The sequence below is a fragment of the Scyliorhinus torazame genome, chromosome 3 (genome assembly GCF_047496885.1).
Source record: "Scyliorhinus torazame isolate Kashiwa2021f chromosome 3, sScyTor2.1, whole genome shotgun sequence".
Lineage (NCBI taxonomy): Eukaryota > Metazoa > Chordata > Chondrichthyes > Carcharhiniformes > Scyliorhinidae > Scyliorhinus > Scyliorhinus torazame.
In genome coordinates this window covers 151,488,048-151,510,881 of record NC_092709.1, presented here as the reverse complement: position 1 = coordinate 151,510,881, position 22,834 = coordinate 151,488,048, and the positions used below count along the sequence as shown (strand labels likewise).

General features: G+C 44.6%; 1 protein-coding gene across 3 annotated transcripts in view; it reads left to right on the top strand.

The window, feature by feature from the left end:
• The window catches only part of rab28 (RAB28, member RAS oncogene family), a 222,850-nt gene that overhangs the window by 20,981 nt on the left and 179,035 nt on the right, over positions 1-22,834 (top strand). For all 3 annotated transcript variants that reach the window (XM_072496385.1, XM_072496386.1, XM_072496387.1), the window contains exons 3-4: positions 10,969-11,057; positions 21,840-21,969. In XM_072496385.1, coding sequence (XP_072352486.1) covers positions 10,969-11,057; positions 21,840-21,969 — 219 coding nt within the window. The remainder of the gene's footprint in view (positions 1-10,968; positions 11,058-21,839; positions 21,970-22,834) is intronic.

The window sequence follows — 22,834 nt, the reverse complement described above, 5'->3', positions numbered from 1 at the left end:
ATGGACTATATTATTATACCTGTTTGCATGTGTTGTTTTTTTTTTAAAACCAAAAGGTATATTTACTGTGTACATTTCTTAGTGGATGGTGCCAAAGTGAAAAATGAAACCATCTTGAAGTTGATGGTTTATTTATTTTTCTTGGGGGAGGTGTCATGCGAGAGTGCCTTTAAGAACTGGCTGTTTCAGCAATGTACCTTTAGGAAAACAGTGATGTCATAGAGTGGCTGAAGCTCAGCTCAGTTCAGCCATTTTGCAGTTGAGTTTTGCAGGTTTAGTTTCAGTTTGGAAAGTGCCTGGCTGTTTTTGCTGAGAGCAGTTTAAAAGTGCCTGGCTGTTTTGCTGGAGCTGAAGGAAACCAAGCTAATATATCTCTGCCATTCTACAGAAAATATATATATCCTTTAACCTGATGATACTGTTTAAAGGTGTTAAATCTCTTGGCAGTTTGAAGGAACATTTTAAGGACGTATTTACTGTTGCAATATTTTCTGAGTTATCTTTGAAGTAAGGGGTGTTAAGAGATCCAATGTTTCTTTAAGATGTTAAGTTGAGTTCAGTGAATAAACAGTGTTTTGTGTTTAAAAACCCACGTGTCCATAATTGTAATATCACACCTAGGAAAAGCTGTGTGCTAGGAAAAGCAACAAATCCATTAAAGGGAGAGGTTGGTTGAGCTCCATGATTTTGGGGTTCTGAAAACGCCTCGCCCAGTTGGCAAGGAGGCTTTAGCAGGGGAGGACCTAGAAACGATCATTATCACTAAGGAGGTAGTGTTGGGCAAGCCAATGGGGCTAAAGGTAGACCAGTCTCCTGCCCCTAATGGAATGCATCCCAGGGTACAAAAAGAGGTGGTGGTAGAAATAGCAAATGCGCTCGTGGTAATTTACCAAAATTCGCTGGACTCTAGAGCGGTTCCGGCAGATTGGAAAACAGCTGTGATGCCATGCCACTGTTTAAAAAATGAGCTAGACAAAAGGCGGGTAACTATAGGCCGGTTAGCTTAATTTCTGTCGTGGGGAAAATGCGTTAAGGAAGAAATAGTGAGACATCTGGATATAAATTGTCCCATTGGGCAGATGTAGCATGGATTCATGAAAGGCAGATCATGTTTGACTAATTTAGTGGAATTCTTTGAGGACATTACGAGCGCAGTGGACAACGTGGAACCAGTGAATGTAGTGTATCTGGATTTCCAGAGGCATTTGACAAGGTGCCACACAGAAGGCTGCTGCATAAGATAAAAGTGCATGGCGTTACAGGTAATGTATTAGCACGGATAGAGGATTAGTTAACCGACAGAAACCAAAGAATGAGGATAAATGGGTGTTTTTCTGGTTGGTGATCAGTGGCTAGTGGTATGCCTCAGGGATCAGTGTTGGGTCCGCAATTGATTACAATTTACATTGATGATCTAAAGTTGGAGACGAAGTGTAATGTGTCAAAGTTCGCAGATGACACTAAGATGAATGGTAGAGCAAAGTTTGCAGAGGACACTGAAGGTCTTCAAGAGGGATATAGATAGTTTAAGTGAGTAGGCAAGGGTCTGGCAGATGAAGTACAATGTTGGTAAATGTGAGGTTATCCATTTTGGTAGGAATAACAGCAAACTGGACTATTATTTAAATGGTAAAACATTGCAGCATGCTGCTGGGCAGTGGGACCTGGGTGTCCTTGTGCATGAATGGCCAAAATGTTGGTTTTCAGGTGCAGCAGGCAAATGGAATTTGTCCTTCATTGCTAGAGGGATGGAGTTTAAAGTCAGGGAGGTTATGTTGCAGTTGTATAGGGTGCTGGTAAGGCCACACCTGGAGTACCGTGTACAGTTTTGGTCTCCTTACTTGAGAAAGGATGTACTGTCACTGGAGGGTGTGCAGAGGAGATTCACTAGGTTGATTCCGGAGTTGAGAGGACTGGTTTATGAGGAGCGACGGAGTAAACTGGGACTAAACTATACTCATTGGAATTTAGAAGAATGTTGGGGATCTCATAGAAACATATAAAATTATGAAGGCAATCGATAGGATAGAAGTAGGGAGGTTGTTTCCACTGGTAGGTGAAACTAGAACTAGGGGGCATGACCTCAAAATAAGAGGGAGCAGATTTAGGACTGAGTTGAGGAGGAACTTCTTCACCCAAAGGGTCATGAATCTGTGGAATTCCTTGCCCAGTGAAGCAGTTGAGACTACCTCATTAAATGTTTTTAAGGCAAAGGTAGATAGATTTTTGAACACTAAAAGTAATAAAAGGTTATGGCGAGCGGGCGGGTAAGTGGAGCTGAGTCCACAAAACTATCAGCCATAATCTTATTGAGTGACGGAGCAGGCACGAAGTTTCATACTTTAGAAAGGACGTCGAGGCTTTGGAGATGTTGCGTAGGAGGTTTAGTAGAATGACACTGGGACTAAGGAACTTGAGTTATATGGAAAGATTTGAGAAGCTGGGTTTGTTTCCCTTGGAGAGAAGGTTAAGAGTAGACCCAAGAGACATTCAAAATGATCGTGGTTTTGATAGAGCAAGCTGGAGACACTGGACGCAATCGAACCAAATGGGAACAGAGTCCCATAGCGAGAACATTTAGCCGTGTGTTTCCCAGCGCTCACAGCACTGAGAAACACAACACCATCTAACACGGCTCCAGTTAGATATGGGGCTCAGCGGGGAATGTGCGACCCTGCACTGAGGAGCTTTGCTTGATGAAACTCCTCAGTGCAGAGAGAGATTGAGGACACCATTTTTAAATGATATGCTGATCTCTTGACCCCCGGACACGAGATCCGATCATCTGGGAGATCTGCATGAGTGCGATTCCACCTGTTCGGCGTTTGTGGGAGGTATCTATACCCTTTGCCTTGGAGACCAACGCCTTTGTTACCTCCGGAAATTGCATGTTAAGATTGAGACTAAGCTGTCTTGCTATAATGTGCAGATTTTCCAAAAAGCGATCCTGCCCACAATGGGTGGGCTTCACAACGCGAAGTCTCACGAGATTGTGTTAGATCTAGCGAGGCATGGCGAGCAGGGTAGATTCCGGGTGCGGGGTCTCTCAGCATTTACCAGTCACGTTGCGCCATGGCACGCTGCTTTTCGGGCACGTGTTCGGTAGATCGCGTCCAATATTAAGTGGGTCCATCATCGGAGTTCGTAGATTTAAAGTAATTGACAAAAGAACCAGCAGAAATTTCTTTGCACAGAAGGTTAAAATATGGGGGTAAAAAAAATCAAATTCAGAAGAACTTTCAAATGGCAATTGGACATGATGAAAATTATGTGTGGGACTAAATTGGACAACACTTTTAGACATGACAGGATGAAATGCCGCCTCCTGTGCTGTACGATTCTGTGATTATGGCTTTAAAAGGAAACTTGGCTCATGAATGGAGATACCTTGCCCTTTACTGAAGTCCCAAACTCACCGGACTATCTCTCCACTAGCTTTGCCTTCTAAACCACTACTGTGACAATATGGCCCTCATCACCAAATCACACCTTTGTTTTGCCTCCCAGGAAAGGATGTGACAAAAATTAGCAATTGAAGTGACCTTGCCAGAGTTGTGAATATTTTGCGACAAACCCTTCTTGGTGCTGCTGCACACCGTATTACTATGGTGCTAAATTTATTTATTTTAATAATAATATTCAAACCTCTTGAAAATGTAGGTTTTGGACAGTTCATTTTTCTGAAGCAAATCAAAGGGTTTTGGAGAATAATTTGTTTCCCAAAATAATATGGCCGTGAAATTTTCTTAATGTGTTAGAAATTTGAAGCGCCCTTGTTCAGTGATTGACAACGCGGAAGGCCCAAACCAACTTTGGTGAGAAATACTAACACTCAAAGTTGAATGTGAACATTTTAAAATCCTGTGTACAGTCCTTTTGCAATAAAGTATTCAAAACTGAGGAACCTTGGTACTAGCTTGAAACAAATCTGTGATTGTCTCAACATTGCATGTTTTCACGTTTTGATTATTATAAAATAACTCTTTCTTAAAGGATCTACTGTAAAATATGCTTTAATAGTCGTTCGGGTGGCATCCAGGAAATGGGTCTATCCCACTGAATGGATTATTTCAGTCTTTTTAATGACAAATGGCCAAAGTAATGTTTTAGTTCCCTCCTTGGCTTTTGACACTTAAAATAAGGTTAAGAGTTATGCCAAAAATATTTTACAAGGTTACTGTTAAATCCCAATGGTGGTTTTAAATTTTGCCCAGTATGAACTCGTCAGTGTGTTGGCCTGGTTTTCTTTAAATACAATGTTAAATTTGTAGTTTTTTTGTTTATTTCCTCCATTGCTGTTGTTTGTCACTTTCTTCCTGTAATGTATGGTGATGAGGCGAGACCTTCCTTGAAACTGTCTTAAAAAGATCTCTAGTATGTATTTGATAAATACTTGCTCTATAATTTGTTGACTGTAGAAACCATGTGTAAACTGCTGAAAAATGTGATACTATACTTATAAATATTGATTTTGGTCAATCTGTATTTCAGAAATTGAACTGGTTCCAAATATGCTTGTTATATATTAATTTTCTAATGTAATTCGGGTCTAGGTTATTTTATAACTCCTTAGCTGGATAATACTACTAAAATGTTATTTTTTAACACGGGAATTGCAAAGCTGAATAGTTATTAAATAGTTCGCAGGAGATTGCGAAAAGTTGGTAGTCCTGTATAATGTCGTATTTTGGACTCCCCATTATAAACTGGGCCTGAGAAACACTGGTAAATCATAGAATCCCGAGAATACAGAAGGAGGCCATTCAGCCTATCGTGTCTGCACCAACCCTCTGAAAGAGAACCTACCCTGGCCTAATCCTCCACCCTATCCCTGTAACCCCATTTAAAGGCAATTTAGCATGGCCAATCCACCTAACCTCAACAACCTTGGACTGTGGGAGGAAACCGGAGCACCCGGAGGAAACCCACACAGACACAAGAAGAATGTGCAGACGCCACATAGTCACCCGAGGTCAGAATCGAACCCGGCGCATTGAGGCAGCATTGCTAACCACTGTTTTAAGACAAAATTATTTTGAGAGATGAGGCAAAGTAAATGGGCATCTTCCTTGTGTAATATTCATAGTTATTCAAATACGTTTAATAGATAGACTTCATGTTTTAGGTGTGCATCTTTTATTGAGATCAAGCAATCAAAAGGAAGCAACTCGTGTCTACATTGTTGATGGCACTTTAACTATCACTACTCTGCTAACACTGGACCATAGGAATTTTTTAAATAAACATTTTATTGAGGTACCAACAATGAACGTAACAAGGAAAATATAAACATAGTGCAAATACCGCCTCCGTCTCCCACAGGTCCTACCATTGCTTACCCCCCTAATCTACGCTAACCTAACCCCCCCCCCTTCTGCTGACGATTAATTCTCTGCGAGGAGGTTGACAAATGGTTGCCACCTCTGCACGAACCCTAACCGAGACCCTCTCATGGCGAACTTAATTTTCTCCAGGCAGAGGAAGCCAGCCATGTCCGAAAGCCAGGTCTCCGACTTCGGGGGCTTTTGAGTCCCTCCATGCGTACAATGCGCCTCCGGGCTACCAGGGAAGCAAAGGCCAGAGGGTCCGCCTCTTTCTCCTCCTGGATTCCCAGATCCTGCGATTACCCCAAAAATCGCCACCTCTGGACTCAATGCCACCCTCGTATTTAATACCTTGGACATGGCATCGGCAAACCCCTGCCAAAACCCCCCTCAGTTATGGACATGCCCAGAACATATATATGGACATGGTTCGCTGGCCCCCCCGCGCACTTTGCACACCTGTCCTCCACCCCAAAGAATCTGCTCATCCGGGCCACTGTCATGTGAGCCCGGTGAACAACCTTAAATTGGATCAGGCTGAGCCTGGCACAAGTTGCGGTTGCGTTGACCCTACCCAACGCGTCCGCCCAAAAGCCCCCCTCTATCTCTCCCCCAACTCCTCCCCCCACTTTTGCTTCAGCTACTCGGTCTGCGACTCCTCCGAACCCATAAGCTCTTTATATATGTCCGAGACGCTCCCCTCTCCTATCCATCCTCTAGAAACCATCCTATCCTGAATCCCCCTTAGCAGCAGGAGTGGGAAGGTTGGTACCTGTTTCTGCAAAAAGTCCCGTACCTGTAAATATCGGAGTTCATTTCCCCCCGCCAATTGCAAACTTCTCCTCCAGTGCCCTCATATTCGGGAAGCTTCCTTCTATGAACAAGTCCCCCATCCTCTCGATCCCTGCTCCCCGCCAAATTCGGAATCCCCCCGTCCATCCTCCCTGGGGCAAACCGGTGGTTATCGCAGATTGGGGACCACACCGACACCCCCTCTGCTCCCACATGTCTCCTCCACTGCCCCCAGACTCTCAGGGCCACCACCACCACTGGACTGGTGGAGTACTGCGCTGGCGGGAACGGCAGAGGTGCCGTTACCACACCCCCAGACTTGTGCCCTTACAAGAAGCCGCCTCCATGCGTACCCACGCCGGCTCACCCCCCACCAGCCACCTCCTCACCATGGCTATGTTAGCCGCCCAGTAGTAATTGCTGAAATTCGGCAACGCCAGCCCTCCATCCCCCCGACTCCGCTTGAGCATTGTCCTCTTCACACGCGGGGACATGCCCCCCCACACAAAGCCCACGATAATTTTGTTGATCCGCTTTAAAAAGGACCGCGGGATGAAATGGGGAGGCATTGGAAGCCGAATAGGAATCTTGGGAGGACCGTAATTTTTACCGACTGCAATCTGCCTGCCAGAGACAACGGGAGCGCATTCCAACTCTGGAAATCCTCCTTCATCTGATCCATCAACCGGGCCAAGTTCAATTTATGTAGCCTGTCCCAATCCCTCGCCACTTGGATACCCAGGTACCTGAAACTGTCCCCTACCACTCTGAACGGCAGTTCCCCCAGTTGCCTCTCCTGACCTCTCGCCTGGACCACAAACATCTCGCTCTTCCCCATATTGAGCTTATACTCCGAAAACCTGCCGAATTCCCCTAAAATTCCCATAATTTCTTCCATCCCCTCCATTGGGTCTGAGACATGCAGCAGTAGGTCATCTGCATACAGCGAGACTATGCTCCACCCCCCCCCCCCCCCCCCACCCCCCCAGGACTAACCCCTTCCAGCCCCTTGAGGCCCTCAGAGCAATTGGCAGCGGCTCTATCGCCAGCGCAAACAGCAGTGGGGTGAGGGGGGCATCCCTGTCTCGTCCCCCGGTGCAGTCTAAAATAGTCCGAAGCCGTCCTGTTTGTCCGTGCACTTCGAACCGGAGCCCGGTACAGCAACCTAACCCAGTCAACTAAGCCCCTCCCAAACCCGAACCGCTCCAGCACCTCCCATAAGTAATCCCACTCGACCCGGTCAAAGGCTTTTTCCGCGTCTATCGCGACCACCACCTCAACTTCCCTACCTTCCAGGGGCACCATGATCACGTTCAGCCTTCTCACATTGGCCACCAGCTGCCTGCCCTTAACGAATCCAGTCTGATCCTCCACTATAACGTCTGGTACACTGTCCTCAATCCTGGAGGACAAGGTTTTGGCCAGAAGTTTGCATCTACGTTCCGCAAGGAAATCGGCCTGTAAGACCCACATAGCTCCGGCTCCTTGTCCCTTTTCAGAATGAGCGAGATCATGGCCTGTGACATCGTCTGGGGCAGAGCCCCTCTTTCCTTAGCCTCGTTAAAGACCTTCATCAGCACCGGGCCCAATATTCCAGAGAACGTTTTATAGAACTCGGCTGGGTACCCGTCCGGTCCCGGGGCCTTGCCCGACTGCATGGCTTTCAGACCCTCCACTATCTCCTCCAGCCCTTCTACCAGCTCCCCATCCACTTTCGGGAAAGTCAACCCATCCAAAAAGTGCCTCATCCCCTCTGGCCCCACAGGGGGTTCCGACCTGTACAACCTGCTATAAAAATCCCGAAAGGTCTTGCTCACCCCCGCCGAGTCCCCAACTAAGTTCCCATCCCCATCAATAACTTTCCCTATTTCTCTAGCTGCCTCCCTCTTTCTGAGCTGCTGTGGAAGCATCCTGCTGGCCTTAACCCCGTGCTTGTAAATCGCCCCCTTCACCTTTCTGAGCTGTTCCACTGCCCTCCCGGTGGTTAACAAACCAAATTCCGCCTGTAGCCTTCGGTGTTCCCTTAAAAGCCCTGCCTCTGGAGCTTCCGCATACCTCCTATCCACTCGTAGAATCTCTTTTACCAGTTGGTCCGTTTCTGCCCTATCCGTCCTGTCCCTGTGAGCCCGGATCGAGATCTGCTCCCCTCTCACCACTCCCTTCAGCGCTTCCCAGACCACCGCTCCTGAGACCTCCCCCGTATCGTTTACCTGCAGGTAGTTCAACGTGCATTTCCTGAGCCTCTCGCACACCGCTTCGCCTGCCAATAGCTCTACATCCAACCTCCATTGTGGGTGCTGCTTGCTGTCCATACTAACCTGCAGGTCCACCCAGTGCGGAGCATGGTCCGAGATCGTAATCGCCGAATACCCCGTGTCTACCACCCCCGCCACGGCAAAGAAATCTATCCGGGAATACACCTTGTGTTCGTGGGAGTAAAAAGAAAATTCCGTGGCCCTCAGCTGCCTAAATCTCCATGGATCCACCCCTCCCATCTGCTCCGTGAAACCTTTCAGCTCCTTTGCCATTGCTGGCACCTTGCCCGTTCTCGAGCATGACCGTCCAGGCCTGGATCAATAACCTAATAAAATCACCTCCCATAATCAGCCTGTGCGAATCCAGGTCCGGAATCTTCCCTAGCACCCTCTTTATAAAATCCCCATCATCCCAATTTGGCGCATATACATTGACCAGCACTACCTTCATCCTCTGCAGCTTGCCACTAACCATGAGATATCGAACTCCCACATCCAAAACTATTCTCCCCACCTCAAATACCACCCGCCTGTTAATCAGAATCGCAACTCCTCTAATCTTTGTATCCAGCCCCGAGTGGAAAACCTGACTAATCCACCCTTTCCTCAACCTGACCTGATCCACTACTTTAAGGTGTGTCTCCTGCAGCATTACTACGTCCACCTTCAGTCCCCTCAGGTGCGCAAACACACGTGCCCTCTTTACCGGCCCATTTAGTCCCCGAACATCCCAGGTGACCAGCCTAGTTGTTGGGGGGGGGGGGGGGGGGGCGGGGGCGGGGGGAGGCAGGCATGCAATGTGCCCCCCACCCCCCGCCGGTCAGCCATTCACTTTCTTGGGCCCGCCTCCAGCCCATGCACTGCTCCTCCTCTGGCCCGCCCCACAGTGGTCCCCGACCCCCTCAGTGACCTTCCAACGACGACCCCCCACGTCTGCAGAACCCATCTCCCCCCTCTTTCCCCCCCCCCCCCCCCCCCCAGCAACACTACTCTAAAATCCAACCCATCTAATGAACTAAGCATATACACCCCCCGTCCCCCCACACTGTACTTCGCTGAGCTAGCTCACCCAGCTAGCTTGGTGGCCCCCGCCCCTGGTGCCAAGAAGTCTCCCACCTATTGTTCCCTCGCTCCCCTCCCCCCGCCCATGTAAAAAAATACCCTCATCTAACAATCCCCAAACAAACACCCAGCAGCAAGAAAACACAAAAACAAAAGCACCACCCACCGAAACTCAGACAGGCACGCCTCCATCCCACAAAAGTGCATATCAATAAAAACACACAAGATAATACACTAAAGGGACATTGCCAACATCTACCGAGAAAAAGAACCAAAAACACCTGAAAAATCGACTCTCCCCCCCCGCCCCCCCCTCTTTTCCCTAAGCAGAGTTCCAAAAAACAGACACAAAATAATACAAGAAGGCATAACCAATTTAAAAACAGGAACACAAAACCCACCAAAAACCAAGGGGGAGAAAAGAAAACCCCCCCCACAGAAAAACAGACAAAAAGGGCCCAATATAGGCCAACAAGTTGTCTCTAAGTCCGAGAGTTCTCAGACTCCCACCAGTCCTTTTCTTTTCGCAAAGTCCAGTGTCTCATCGGGCGACTCAAAATAGTGATGTTGGTCCTCATGAGTGACCCAAAGACGCGCTGGATACAGCAGACCGAACTTCACCTGCTTCTTAAAGAAAATAGCTTTGACTTGGTTAAAGCATGCCCTCTTCCTCGCCACCTCCACGCTCAGGTCCTGGTACACCCGCAGGATGCTGTTATCCCACTTGCAACTCCGCGTGCGCTTGGCCCACTGAAGAATGCATTCCTTGTCCAGGAATCTGTGGAATCTCACCACCATTGCCCTCGGAGGGTCCCCTGCCCGCGGCTTCCTAGCAAGCGCCCGGTACGCCCTGTCCACCTCCAACGGTCGGGGGAATACCCCCTTCCCCAGCAGCTTTTCGAACATACCCGCCACATATGCCCCAGCATCTGCTCCCTCCCGGAGCCCGACAATTATTAGGTTCTGCCGGCGGGACCGGTTCTCAAGGTCCTCCACCTTCTCCAGGAGCCTTTTCTGCGAGGCATCCCCACCTCCAGCCCCACTGCTGTTTGATGCTCCTCTTGTTCATGCAGCACCTTCTCCACCTTCTGAATCGCCCAGTCCTGGGCGTCCAGTCTGCTCTATAACCGATCAATTGATTCTTTGATCGGGTCCAAGCATTCCCGCTTCTGCCTGGCAAAGCCATCCTGAATGCCTGCATCACTGGGTCCGTTGGTCGCTGCGTTGCCACCCCAGAGGTCTGGCCCTCGGCCATACTGTTTCCCATTGCAGCTTCAACACAGCTCATTACTGACTTCTTGTTTCTGCTTTTTTGTGCACTTCTGGTCCTTTTCTCCATACACCGATGCATGGAAACAGTGTCCAATTGCCTCAGCCTTCGAATTTGCCGTTTAAAACCGGAAAAAAGTCCGGGGGAAAGGTCCAAAAGTCCGACCAGAGCGGGAGCCACCAAATGTGTGACTTACTCTTCCATAGCCGCCACTGGAAGTCCACCATAGGAAATTTAACTGAAATCAGTCACTTGTTTTTTGCAGGGAATTTAAATGTTACGCTGCAAGTCTGGGATATTGGTGGACAAACCATCGGAGGAAAGATGTTGGACAAATACATCTATGGAGCTCAGGTGAGAATTTGTGCCTTTAAAAACAAATCTTCCTGAATGCTATAATATGGTTATGATCTCTAAATTGTAAAACATAAAATAATATTTTTTGTAAAGGGTCTGGGATATGCACTATGCCCTAGATTGGAAGAAATTGGAAGGGGTGGCACATTGATTAGTGTTGCTGCCTCACAGCGCCAGGGGACCTGGGTTTGATTCCGACCTCAGATGACGGATTTTGCACATTCCCCCGTGTCTGCGTGGATTTCCTCCGGGTGCTCTGGTTTCTGCCCACAGTCCAGGGATGTGCAGGTTGGGTGGATTGGCCATGATAAATTGCCTCTAAGAGTCCATTCTAATTTACCCCTAAGTGTCCAAATTTTGGGTGGGGTTACGGGGATAGGATGGGGGATTGGCCTGCTTAGGGCCTTCTTTCGGAGGGTCGGTGCAGACTTGATGGGCCAAATGGCCACAGTACGGATTCTATCATTCTAGATATTCCTGAAATGGGTTGAATTTGCTTTTATATGGCAGCAAGGTGGCACATGGTTAGCACTGCTGCTAACGGCACTGAGGACTCGGGTTCGATCCTGGCCCCGGATCACTGTGTGTGGTGTTTGCACATTCTCTCCATGTCTGCGAGGGTTTCACTCCCAAACCCAAAGATGTGCAAGTTAGGTGGATTGCCTATGTTAAATTGCCCCTTGGAAAAATAATAAAAATTGGGTATTCCAAATTCATTAAAAAATTGGTGGTATCATAGAAGTTATAGTGCAGAAGGAGGCCATTCGGCCCATCAAGTCTACACCGGCTCTTTGAAAGAGAACCCTACCCAACACTAAGGGCAATTTTAGACACTAAGGGCCAAAATCCACCTAACCTGCACATCTTTGGACTGTGGGAGGAAACCGGAGCACCCGGAGGAAACCCATGCACACACGGGGAGAACGTGCAGACTCCGCACAGACAGTGACCCAAGCCGGAAATCAACCTGCGACCCTGGAGCTGTAAAGCAATTGTGCTAACCACCATGTGACCCTCTTAAAATGAACGGATTGAAATTCACCCAGGAGAGCAAGCATTCACTTGCATGATGACATGCTTTTTGTTGCAAATGAGATTGTGGAATTATTTCTTGATCTTGTGTGCTTCCTTGATGCAAGCTACACCATATAGGTGAAATCCTCCATAGTCACACTCTAAAATGACAGTGCTCAGACAATGCTGTTGTCCGTTTGCCATGGCAAAATCCATGAACAGTCTTGTTTTCGCAATCTGTGCCTCTGTACAAAGCTGACTCACTAATGTTAATTATGTCCTTGGGAGCATTAAAGATCAGAACAGCTGTGGACCTTCTACAGGCACTGCAAGTGGGATACCCATGATGGAGGTGGGCCATAGGTTACTTATGTGTAGCACAGGCTTCTAGACCACTGTCCTTGGTTCACATTTAGGATTTATTTGGTGCTACCCCTTTAAAATTGATTGTGAATAGTGAGATTAAAAGCTATCAAAATGTCATTTTGCATCAAATCTTGTACTCGAGCACTGTTGAGAAGTTTGTTGTTGTATTCATCCTGGAAACATGCTTTGAAGGGGTCAAAAGGGATTTTCAAATATATACAAATTTTGTGATTTTTGAATTTGTGTTTGACATTCCCTTTCTGAATTTAAGAGGACAGGATTCAAAATATACCATCGTGATAACCCTTCTGCAATGTAATTTTTAAAAGAAAAAATACCGTTCAACAAAAGCAGTTCAAAATTTCAGATCAGTTTAATATTCCTGAAGAGCAAAGAAAAACACAAGAATTCTGATTTTAAAGGATTTATTCAAAATTTGTATTCGTTTTTAAAATCTACTCGAGTCAAATATTTCCTATTGCCAATTTTCTCATGGCTCAGGTAAATAATCCAGGAATTATTGGCTTTTGAGGTTCTGCTTTTTAATTTAGCCCATAGCTGCTCAAAATCTCTAAGGAGAACCTCTTTCTTAGTCCTATCATGCCAACGGTGACAACAATTAGATGCTTCACCTCCCACTGAATGTTCCTCTACAGCCCTGAAAAGAGTCTTAACATTGGCACCGGGCAGGCACCATAGCCATCTGGACTCTCTCTTTGCTGCAGTGAACTGTGCAAATCTCCCTGACTATACTGCCCCCTACTTCCACTGCATTCCTATTAACTCCCCACAGTTGAATGACGTCCTGTACTCCAGTGCCATGGCCAGTTTGCTCATTTGTCCTGCAGCGCTCGCTTTTGTCTCCCCACAAGTTGCAAGAAATGTGAATCTATTGGCCAGATGCCAGGACTGAGGCCGTTCCTCTTCTACCGTTGCAATTCCCTCACATGCCTCACTTGCAGACACACTCTCGTTCCTGGCCATGACCATGCCAAAAAACCATAATGTAAGGAATGTGGCTGCGTCCTGGAATGAAGTTTCCGGGTAACTTTCCCCCTCCCTGATGCATCGCTGTATTTGCAGCTCAGCTTCCAACTCATGATTGAGCAAAGCTCCTCAAGCTGCCGCCACTGACAACAACAACAGACGTCTTTTCTCTGGATTATACCAGTATCCAGGAACTCCAAAATTCTGTAGTCACAATACATCACCTGCTCAGCCATCTTTATGAAAAATTAAGTAAATTAATTATAATAACTTCTGTTAGTGACCTACTAACAAAACCTCTTAATTACTAATTAAAAGTTTTGAAAGACAAATGAGCGAAATACACGTCAATACACTTCACTTACCTATTTCCTTGCACTGAACTCACCAAATTACCAAATTCACAATCTGACTAGCTGCACTCTTGTGTTGAGCTGCTGTATTTGTGCTTGCTTACCTTGTTGCATTCTTTTCTGATCAAAGGTAAGGTTTAAAAGGTGGATGAGCAGGCTGGCCATGGCACCATAGTATAGAAGAGCAAACAAGAATGTAGTGGTAGTAGGGGACCGTATAGTGAGGGGGATAGATACTGTTCTCTGCAGCAAAGGTGGAGAGTTCAGAGGCTGAGTTTTGCTTGCCTGGTACCAAGGTTTGGGACATCAGCCCTGAGCAGAACTTGTAATGGGAGTGGTAGGATCTAGTACTCATGGTCCATGTAGGCACCAACAGTATAGGCACGACCAGGAAAGAAATTCTGCACAGTCAGAATGAGAGGCTATGTCTCAAATTAAGATGCAGACCCTCAAGGGTAATAATCTGCAAATTATTGCCGAAGTTGCATGCAAATTGACATAGGGAAAATAAGGACAGAGAGATGAATGTGTGGTTCAAAGAATAGTGTGGGCAAAGTGGGTTCTGGTCATGGATGCTGGCGCCAGTACTGAGGAAAGTAGGGACTTTCCTGTTGGGATCTGAACCATGCTGGGATGAGTAGAGATGGCTTTAAACTAAACAAGAGGGGTGAGGGATCAAGCTCGAGTAGATGTAGCAAATCAAGGGGTATATTCAAAGTAGGAGACCAGAATAATATGGTAAATGATGGTCATAGAATAATGGGAAGAGACAGAGATAAAACCTAATGAATGTACCAATATTTAAGACTAGATGTTACAAAGATAATGAGAAGACAAAACCAAAGGCTCTTTATCTAAATCCGCATGGTATTACTAAAATAAATGTACAGATAGTGCATATTGAAGTAAATAAATGTGATCTGATCGCTATTACAGAGATGTGGCGGCAGAACGACCAGGATTGGGTTCTGAATATCGAGGGGTATGTGACATTCCAGAAGAATAGGAAGCTTGGTACAAGTGGAGGAGTAACACTGTTGAGCAAAAGAGGCATTGGTGCAATAGTTAGAGATGATGGCTTAGGAGATCAGGATGTAGATCTGTTTGGGTGGAGATGAGGAATAGTAGGGGAAAAAAGTCATTCGTGGGAGTGTTCTACAGGCTCCTTAACCGTTACCACAATGTAGGACAAAGTATACAGGAAGAAATGCTTGTGATAAAAGAATGGCAATCATGGATGGTAGTAGATGCGTTGGTGTTAATTTCCCAAAGTTTTTAGATTCTCGAAAGTAGCAAATATAACCCCTCTGTTTAAGAAGGGAGAGAGGCATGAACAGGAGTAGTTGCAGCACTGTTTGCAGATCATCAGTGGGCACTCTCGCAATTCTCTGCCTCCGACGGGCCAAGTTCCCGACGGCGTGGTACACGTGTGTTCTCACAAATCGTGAACCTGGCGTGGTTGCTGCTGAGAGAGAGACAGGCAGTGTCCAGAACCACCATACTGACAGCCATGCCATGGCCGGGGGGCTTCTGCCAGGGCTGGGGAGAATAGTGGGGGGTGGCCAGGATGTGGGCTGTGGGCTCAGGGTGGACAGATATAAAACACCATTGCCGCAGCCGGCAAGGCAGTTGTGCGGCTACGCATGCTGCTGACAGGCCGCTTTAAACCTCGTGCCTTTGGTCTAACTGGTGACCTCACCCCCCACCCCCCAGTCACAGGGGTAGAGAAGATGAAATTACCATATAACCAATCATTTGTTACTAGTTATCTATATCCAATCATGACAATCGATTAAGGTTTACATCATGCATAGTATGTGAGAACAATTAATCACTTACAACAAGTGCATGCATGCTTACTTAACTATAATATCCAATCAGTGCGAAGACATGTTAATGCTGTGTCCTAATGTTCATCACCAGTTCTCGAATATCAAGAATATGTATAAATCCCCTCCACCACCTAAGTATAATGGCCTTCCCAAGGTAAAAATGCCCACTGCAATAACAATTTTGTATGATTCTCTTTCCTCCAGACAACTTGACACCAACATAAATGGTGAAAAAAATCCTGTATTGTTCATTGCTATCATTGATAACGAGCATCTGTTGTTTCTCTTTCCTGGAGCAGCAAGATGTGTCCTTGGGCTGATGTTTTAAGGCTAACAATTTCAGTTAAACGGCTTGTGTGTGTAATATAGTTCGATACAGAAGTTTTAGCGCTTAGTGGATAACTAAAAATATAATGTGCAAGATGACTGCACCAATCCCAGATGTCAAGCAAGTTGCAACTTCATCTTGGGATTATAATGAACCAACAATTCTGACTTCAGTAAAGCTTCTTTCATTTCTCATATGCAGTCTCACATGCTTCTGACCAGTGCCATGCTTGTTTGACACGTAGCAAAGTGTGTATACGCTTTAATTGTATTTCTAAATTTGACATGAATTTACCATAATAATTGACCAGTGCTAAAAACTACCTTAATTGTGGGTCCTTGTGTTTTTTGATGATATGACCATAATAATTTATGGATGACTTTAAAAAGTGATACTTTTTCTTTTGTAACTCTCGGGCTGTGGTCCATAACCACTTCATGGTAGCTTCCAAATTCTCCAAGTGTTCCTGTTCACTTGCACTGGTGATGAGTATGTCACCTAAATAACATTGCACTCCATTCAACCCACTCCGAATTTGTTCCATGGATCTTTGAGAAAGAGCAGGCGCAGATGTTATTCCAAAAGGAAATTTTCTGTACCACAACATGGAGAAGAGCTTCCATTTTCTCGCTGCAAGAAAGCAAGACGACTGTGAAGTTGAATCAAGAAAAAGTCGGCCAGACACACAAATGGTCAGTGTAGCTATTGGCCAGAATCTCACATTTCAGTCTGCTGGAGAGAGCAGCTCAGGAGAGTCCACGGCAGGTCGGAGCAGTACTAGTGTTAGCTCTGTGGTGAACAGCCTACAAAGAAGAAACTACTTGGGAACAAATATGTACAAAAATGATTTCTTGAGGTACGGTTTTGTCAATTGTGCAAATAACGATGGAAAGCCCATGTGTTTGTGTGCAGGAAAGTACTGACAAATGAGAGAAGTTTCTGATTATGAAAGAGGAGTGGTGGGTGAAAAATTCCGTTTGAGGTTGAAACCCCAGAGTTATTAACACCTGACTCTAAATGAAAAGACTAAACTGTTGTGCCTGACCGATGACAGCACATTAAAAACACGCCAAAAGCCCATGAGGCTGTCAGCAGAGTAGCATCTCCCAGGAATATCCAGTGCTGAGTAAAACGAATTGTCTTCTATTGCCCTTCACGATGACCAACATGTGTGAGGTTGGATTTTCTGTCTCGCAATGGTGAAAACTGGCTGAAGCCTGCGCATTGCTGTCTTCTGTGAACCTGATTGGAATGAGATAGAGGACCAAGTAGGCTTCCCTTTCACATTATAGGCGAGTGAACGTGGTGAGGGTCTCAACGGTCAGCTGGTTGGCAAAAGTGAGTTTGGGGCGGGGGTAGGAGGGGAGTTTGAAAAACACTGCACTAATTGATTGACTGTTTCCCAGTTAAGCTGGGAAAGTTAAGTCCTTAGCTGACCATATTCTGCAAAATAGAGCAGGAAAATCCACAGACAACATGAAGAGGCAACTACACACTAGTCTATTCTTTTGCTTCTACTTTCATTATAATGCATAGTTTTAATGGTACGACCCCTTCAATGTGCATCCGCAAGATCACGTTTGACAGTTTTAAAGGCAGATGCCTCCGCTTTGATTGTCTGGTGCAACCATGTCCACTTTCATTTTAATTTCATGACCCTCAAGTTTTGGATATGCCGCAAAACATTGACAAAACACCTGGATTTAGCTCTTGCAGTAGCTCCATTTTCTGTGGTCTTCAGCTTCATCCACTAATTTGTAGACGCAACTAAATTGTTTGACTATTGTTTTCTAGCACCTTCTTGGTGTAGGAGAAATTTTCTGAGCGCTATGTGCCTTGGCAATGTGGTCTTTCTTGCCACAGTTTTTGCATGTATTTGTTTTACTCCAGCATTCCCCGCTGAGTGTCCAACCCATCATGTACAACAATGACATGGTTGCAACTTTGCAGTCTTGTTCCTTGAGGTATCCACTTTGTGGATCTTCACTCCAGCCCCTAACTGCAAAGCTTCTCTCGTCACTAGCTCCATAGATGTGGCAACTTCCACAGCAGCTTTTTGAATTAAATCACTTGCAGTGTGCAGCTTCCTCTGAGTAGCCCGGAGTGGAAGCAAGCCATCCTCGACGCTGAGGGACTGCCCAAGAAGAAGATGTGTAGAAAAAGTGAATCATTGAAAATGAACTTATTTTATTGGAGAGGTTGGAGAAAATGCAAACTTAATCAACATACATCATTAATTGAGTTGCTTTATTGCGAATCAAGACTTTCAGTCACCTTTTAAAAACATTTAAAAGATAGATAGAGAATTCGGAGTAGAACAAACTTGAAATCCATCTATCTAAGAGGCAGTTAATACTACCATTTCTAAGGGCAAAAAATGTTCCGTACTACTGTGTATCCCTAATTAAGCATAAATTGACAAAATATCCTTTTGGGGAGTTGAACATTGCAGCCTTTTATGAGTTATAATGTTTAACTGCCAGTCTTTCACTGGTCCACTAGAAAAAAATAGTACTGTATTTTCTTATTTGGACCAACTGGATGTTTTTGAACTGCACTGGCAAACAGTATCACAAAAGACCCTTCATCGTATGGGAATTGGAAAGAGGGAGTGTAGTAGTTTTTATATAGCGGGAGACATTCCAACATAATTATGACAAAAATGGAATTGATTTTTTTAAAAGAGTGGGTTCTGTGTGGGGTTGTTATTTGTGACAGGGGGGTGGGTTATGGGCAAGGAGCAGGGTTTATGTGTTGGGATGGCGAGTAGAAGTTAGGTGGTGGGCTGCATGTGTGGGTGCTTGAGTGGGGTGGGATGTGGTGTCCACGTTGCATTTCTATTAATACAGTAGAAAATAGGTTTACCACAAAATGTCTAGTCCAGAACCTGATTTTAAATTGCTGCAAATTATTTTAAAAATTATACTGAACCTGCTATTAGTTTAATTTGTGTTGCGTTGGTTCATTTCTTAATAAATTAAAGATTTTTAATATAACCTTTTAAAATGCATCTGCTAATGCCTTTACAGCAGAAAAAATACTTGCTTGAAGAGGCTTTTCAAATAGACTTGATAGAAATTCACCATGTTGATTATTTTCATATAAGGGCGTGCCAGTTTTGTGGACGGGCTGGTTTCCAGTGTAATTTAAAAGAAATTATTTTGTGAGCATTACAGGCAAGACCAAACATTTATTACCCTAATTTCCTTTGAAGATGGTGGTGAGCCATCTCGCCATTTCAGTAGTTACATCACAATGCACCAGGAAGGGAACAATGCTTTTTAAACCAGTATGGCAAATTGCAAGAACATAATTCATGCTCAACATGCACTTAAAACGTTTTGATCCTTTGCGTGACTTCAGCTGATTTCATGAAAATTGCATTGCTAAAGCCTGCAAACCCCAGTAAATGTCCTAAGCTATTATATTGGTGCAAATGGGTCTATTTTAACACTAAGATAAAACCTTTAAATCAACTGGAATAATTTTTTTTTAAAAGTCACTTTAAGGCAAACAAATTGTGCCACACCTATAAGAACTGTGAAAATGCAAAATATCAAACAATCTTTCCAGCAGTAGCAGCTACATTGAGATACTAAAGAACTGTCATACGTTTAAAGCTTCAGATAAATAAAGCTGTTGTATTGTTTCTGAAACTCTCAAGATTGATTGAATTATTTTGGGAGTATATTTCTTTGTGGGCACAAAAAATTCCCATATCTATGAAATTTTGGATGGTTCACACCAAATCAATCAACAGGATGCATCTTTTAAGTAGTTTTTGCATATGCATGGAAGAAAGCACAATTTTTTGGGTGATACCATTGATACTTAGTGAAATTAATAGATTATATAGAAATATCAATTTATTTAAATTGTAAATTCTTTTTTTTAAATAGAGTACCCAATTTTGTTTTCCAATTAAGGGGTAATTTAGCGCGGCCAGTCCACCTAATGTACAAATCTCCTCCACCCCCTCACTAAATATTCACATCGGGAAGGTTACAACAGCTGCTTAGGAATGGGAATCAGTCGAGGGGATCCTGCCAGGGCTGCTAGAGAATTATAGATCAAAGACGGAGGGGGGAAGAGAGGGACATGTGGCATAGTTTGGCACAGCCCCCTGGCACAGGTGAAGGGGGTGAAACCTGCCATTGACGGGAGTTGGGTGGGGGAGGAGAGAGACTTGCCAGTGAAGGGGGAGAGTGCCTGTGGTACTGCCGTGGTGATGGTGGGGTTTGGAGGGTGGGGTAGGGGCTGATATCTCCGTGGCGGGGCTGTCCAGATGCTTGTGGGAGGGTCGGGGTCTTTTGTGTCCGCTGGGGAGTAGGGGGGTTGAATAACTTCAGCCGGACATCCTGATCCGCTCCTATGTCTGTGGAGCCATACTTGCCCCCTCTATCAGGCCCCACCCCACCAGTCCGACACCGCAGACCATATCCCCAGATTTTGTTTGGGCATGCGGCTGAAGGTCTGGTCTGAAAACTCGGTAGTGCATCTGGGGAGATGCACGCCAGTTTTCAGTCAGAATCTTGACACCATTATGGGAAAATTTTGCCCCACGTTCATAATGGGAGTGGCCACCCTTGGAGATGGACAAATGGCCGACATCCCACCCCTGCGATGGACCTTATTATCATTTCTAGTCACATGGCTGTGTTCAGTGCTTCGAGTTTCCCCATATTTGATCAGCCTGCTTGCCAATGCATTTTTTCAGTATACTGGCAGCTGTGGCCCAGTGATGGTACACCCACCTCTGAGCCTAACGTTTGAGAGTTCAAGTCCCACTCTGGTGATTTGAACACTAAATTTAGACTAACATCAGAGCAGTACTAAGGATGTCTCTGATCCTTCACTGAGGATTTTTCTTACCCAGAAAGCAGTGGAGGATGTGTTATTGAATTTATTCAAGGCAGAGTTAGACAGATTTTTGATATGCAAGGGAGGTTGGGGGTGGGGGATGTGCAGGCAGACAGGAAGATGCAGCTGAAACTGGCCAGATGAGCCATGATCTTATTGAATGGTGGAGCATACTTGAAGGGCCAAATGACGTGTTCCTGTTCCTATGTCCTATGCTCATCATGTCAAGCATTATGAGGTTGCGTCTTGAAACATTTTGGCTGCCTTTTTGTTCAGGACTAATCAACTGCACTGAAAAATATTGAATGTTAAAATGCATGTTTAAAGTAGCCTGTGACTTCCATTATATTATGCATTACTAAGTTGTTTAAAGTCCGATTGAAATATGAGAGTTAATTTTAATATCTAATGTTTCATCATGTGCTACATCATTGTATGTATTTAGTTACTAAGATGCAGTAGTCATTAAGTATTTTTACCATGCATAGTCATATTATGGAAAGATCTGTATGCATCTCTGGACCTCCAGCAAATAAAGCATTGGAAATTTTAATTTTTTTCCCTCGAATTTGTGAAGAAATCAGTCTTTATTAACTCATGATCCATAAAGAATCTAGAAATTTACTGAGAAAATCAGGACGGACTTATTGGAGAAGTCCCGATGCTGCCTGACATTTTTGTTTGGTGATCAGTGATGCCCATAATATGCACAATAATAAACTGCTAAAACAGTGCCAACTGTTGTGTTCTAATAACTTTAAGATCATACTGTAGTTAATATTATTTAAAAGTCTTTATTAGTATACTGACAGTAGCAATCATTACCAAAGGATCTGTGCTTCGAAGCAAGTGTTGGCCCTGATGATTCTTGTGCAGAACTATCAAATGCTTAACCTGATAAAAAGGTCTTGGGTTTATTGCTAGTGCAAACTTGTGCATCTTTGTAGGGCCTTATTATGTTTTACATTCTCTTGCACCAACGCTAAAGAGACTTTTGAAGTGACTGAACTGCTGTTTTATTGTTTCCACCCTCCCACAGGGCATCTTATTGGTATATGACATCACAAACTACCAGAGTTTTGAAAACCTTGAAGATTGGTATGCTGTAGTGAAGAAAGTAAATGACGAATCTGACCAACAACCTGTAGTTGCATTAGTTGGAAATAAAAGTAAGTAATTTATTAAATAGCGAAATTATTTTGTGTATAGTAGATAACATTATCATACAAACTCACTTATAGTACACTGAGTATTATCTGATGTCTTTAAATATATGAAATCCAGAGTCAGGAAGGTTTTTTTTTGTGACTCAGCATGCCTGTTCCTCATAGATAATAAAACATACTATCATTTAATACCTCCCACCTATTGATTTGAGAATTCCTTATTTCACATTTTTCAAAAAATTGAGTTTTTCCATTTTTTACAACTGGTACAGTACAGCATGAATATTTCACCATACATGAATACAGAAAAAGACAGGAGGGCACCATTGTAGCTGGTTCAGCTTAACATTATGCCTAGTGCTTCCATTTGTACAAAAAGAAACATTGAAAGGATAAAGCCATGGCAAAGTGGTGCACACCCTTGCATACAGCATGTCAAAGGCAGTGTGACCGCGATGATGGAAAACCTTGCAAGAACAAGTCCGACATTACAGAATCTATATCTTTGAGATGGGGGCTCCATACATTTCAGAATGCATTTGGATCGGAGGTTGCGGATCAGAATTCCATTGGGATATGTTCTGTGCTAATTATATGCCAATTTTGAACTGAAGGACATTTATAACGAATCCAGTAGCAGAGGATATCCTTCAGCGCTGCAAATGCTGGGCTATTATACAGCCTGTTTTCATTATATTTCACTTCTAAAGAAAAATCAAACTGTTTATTTCCTAATATCTTCAACCTTCGAGATCAGGATCATTCCAGCTCACTTTTAATGATGTCCACTGACCCTGAATCACATTGTTTCCTCGTGTCTACTGTACAGTGGTGAAATAAAAGCTTTTCCCCCAATTTAAGGTTTGTA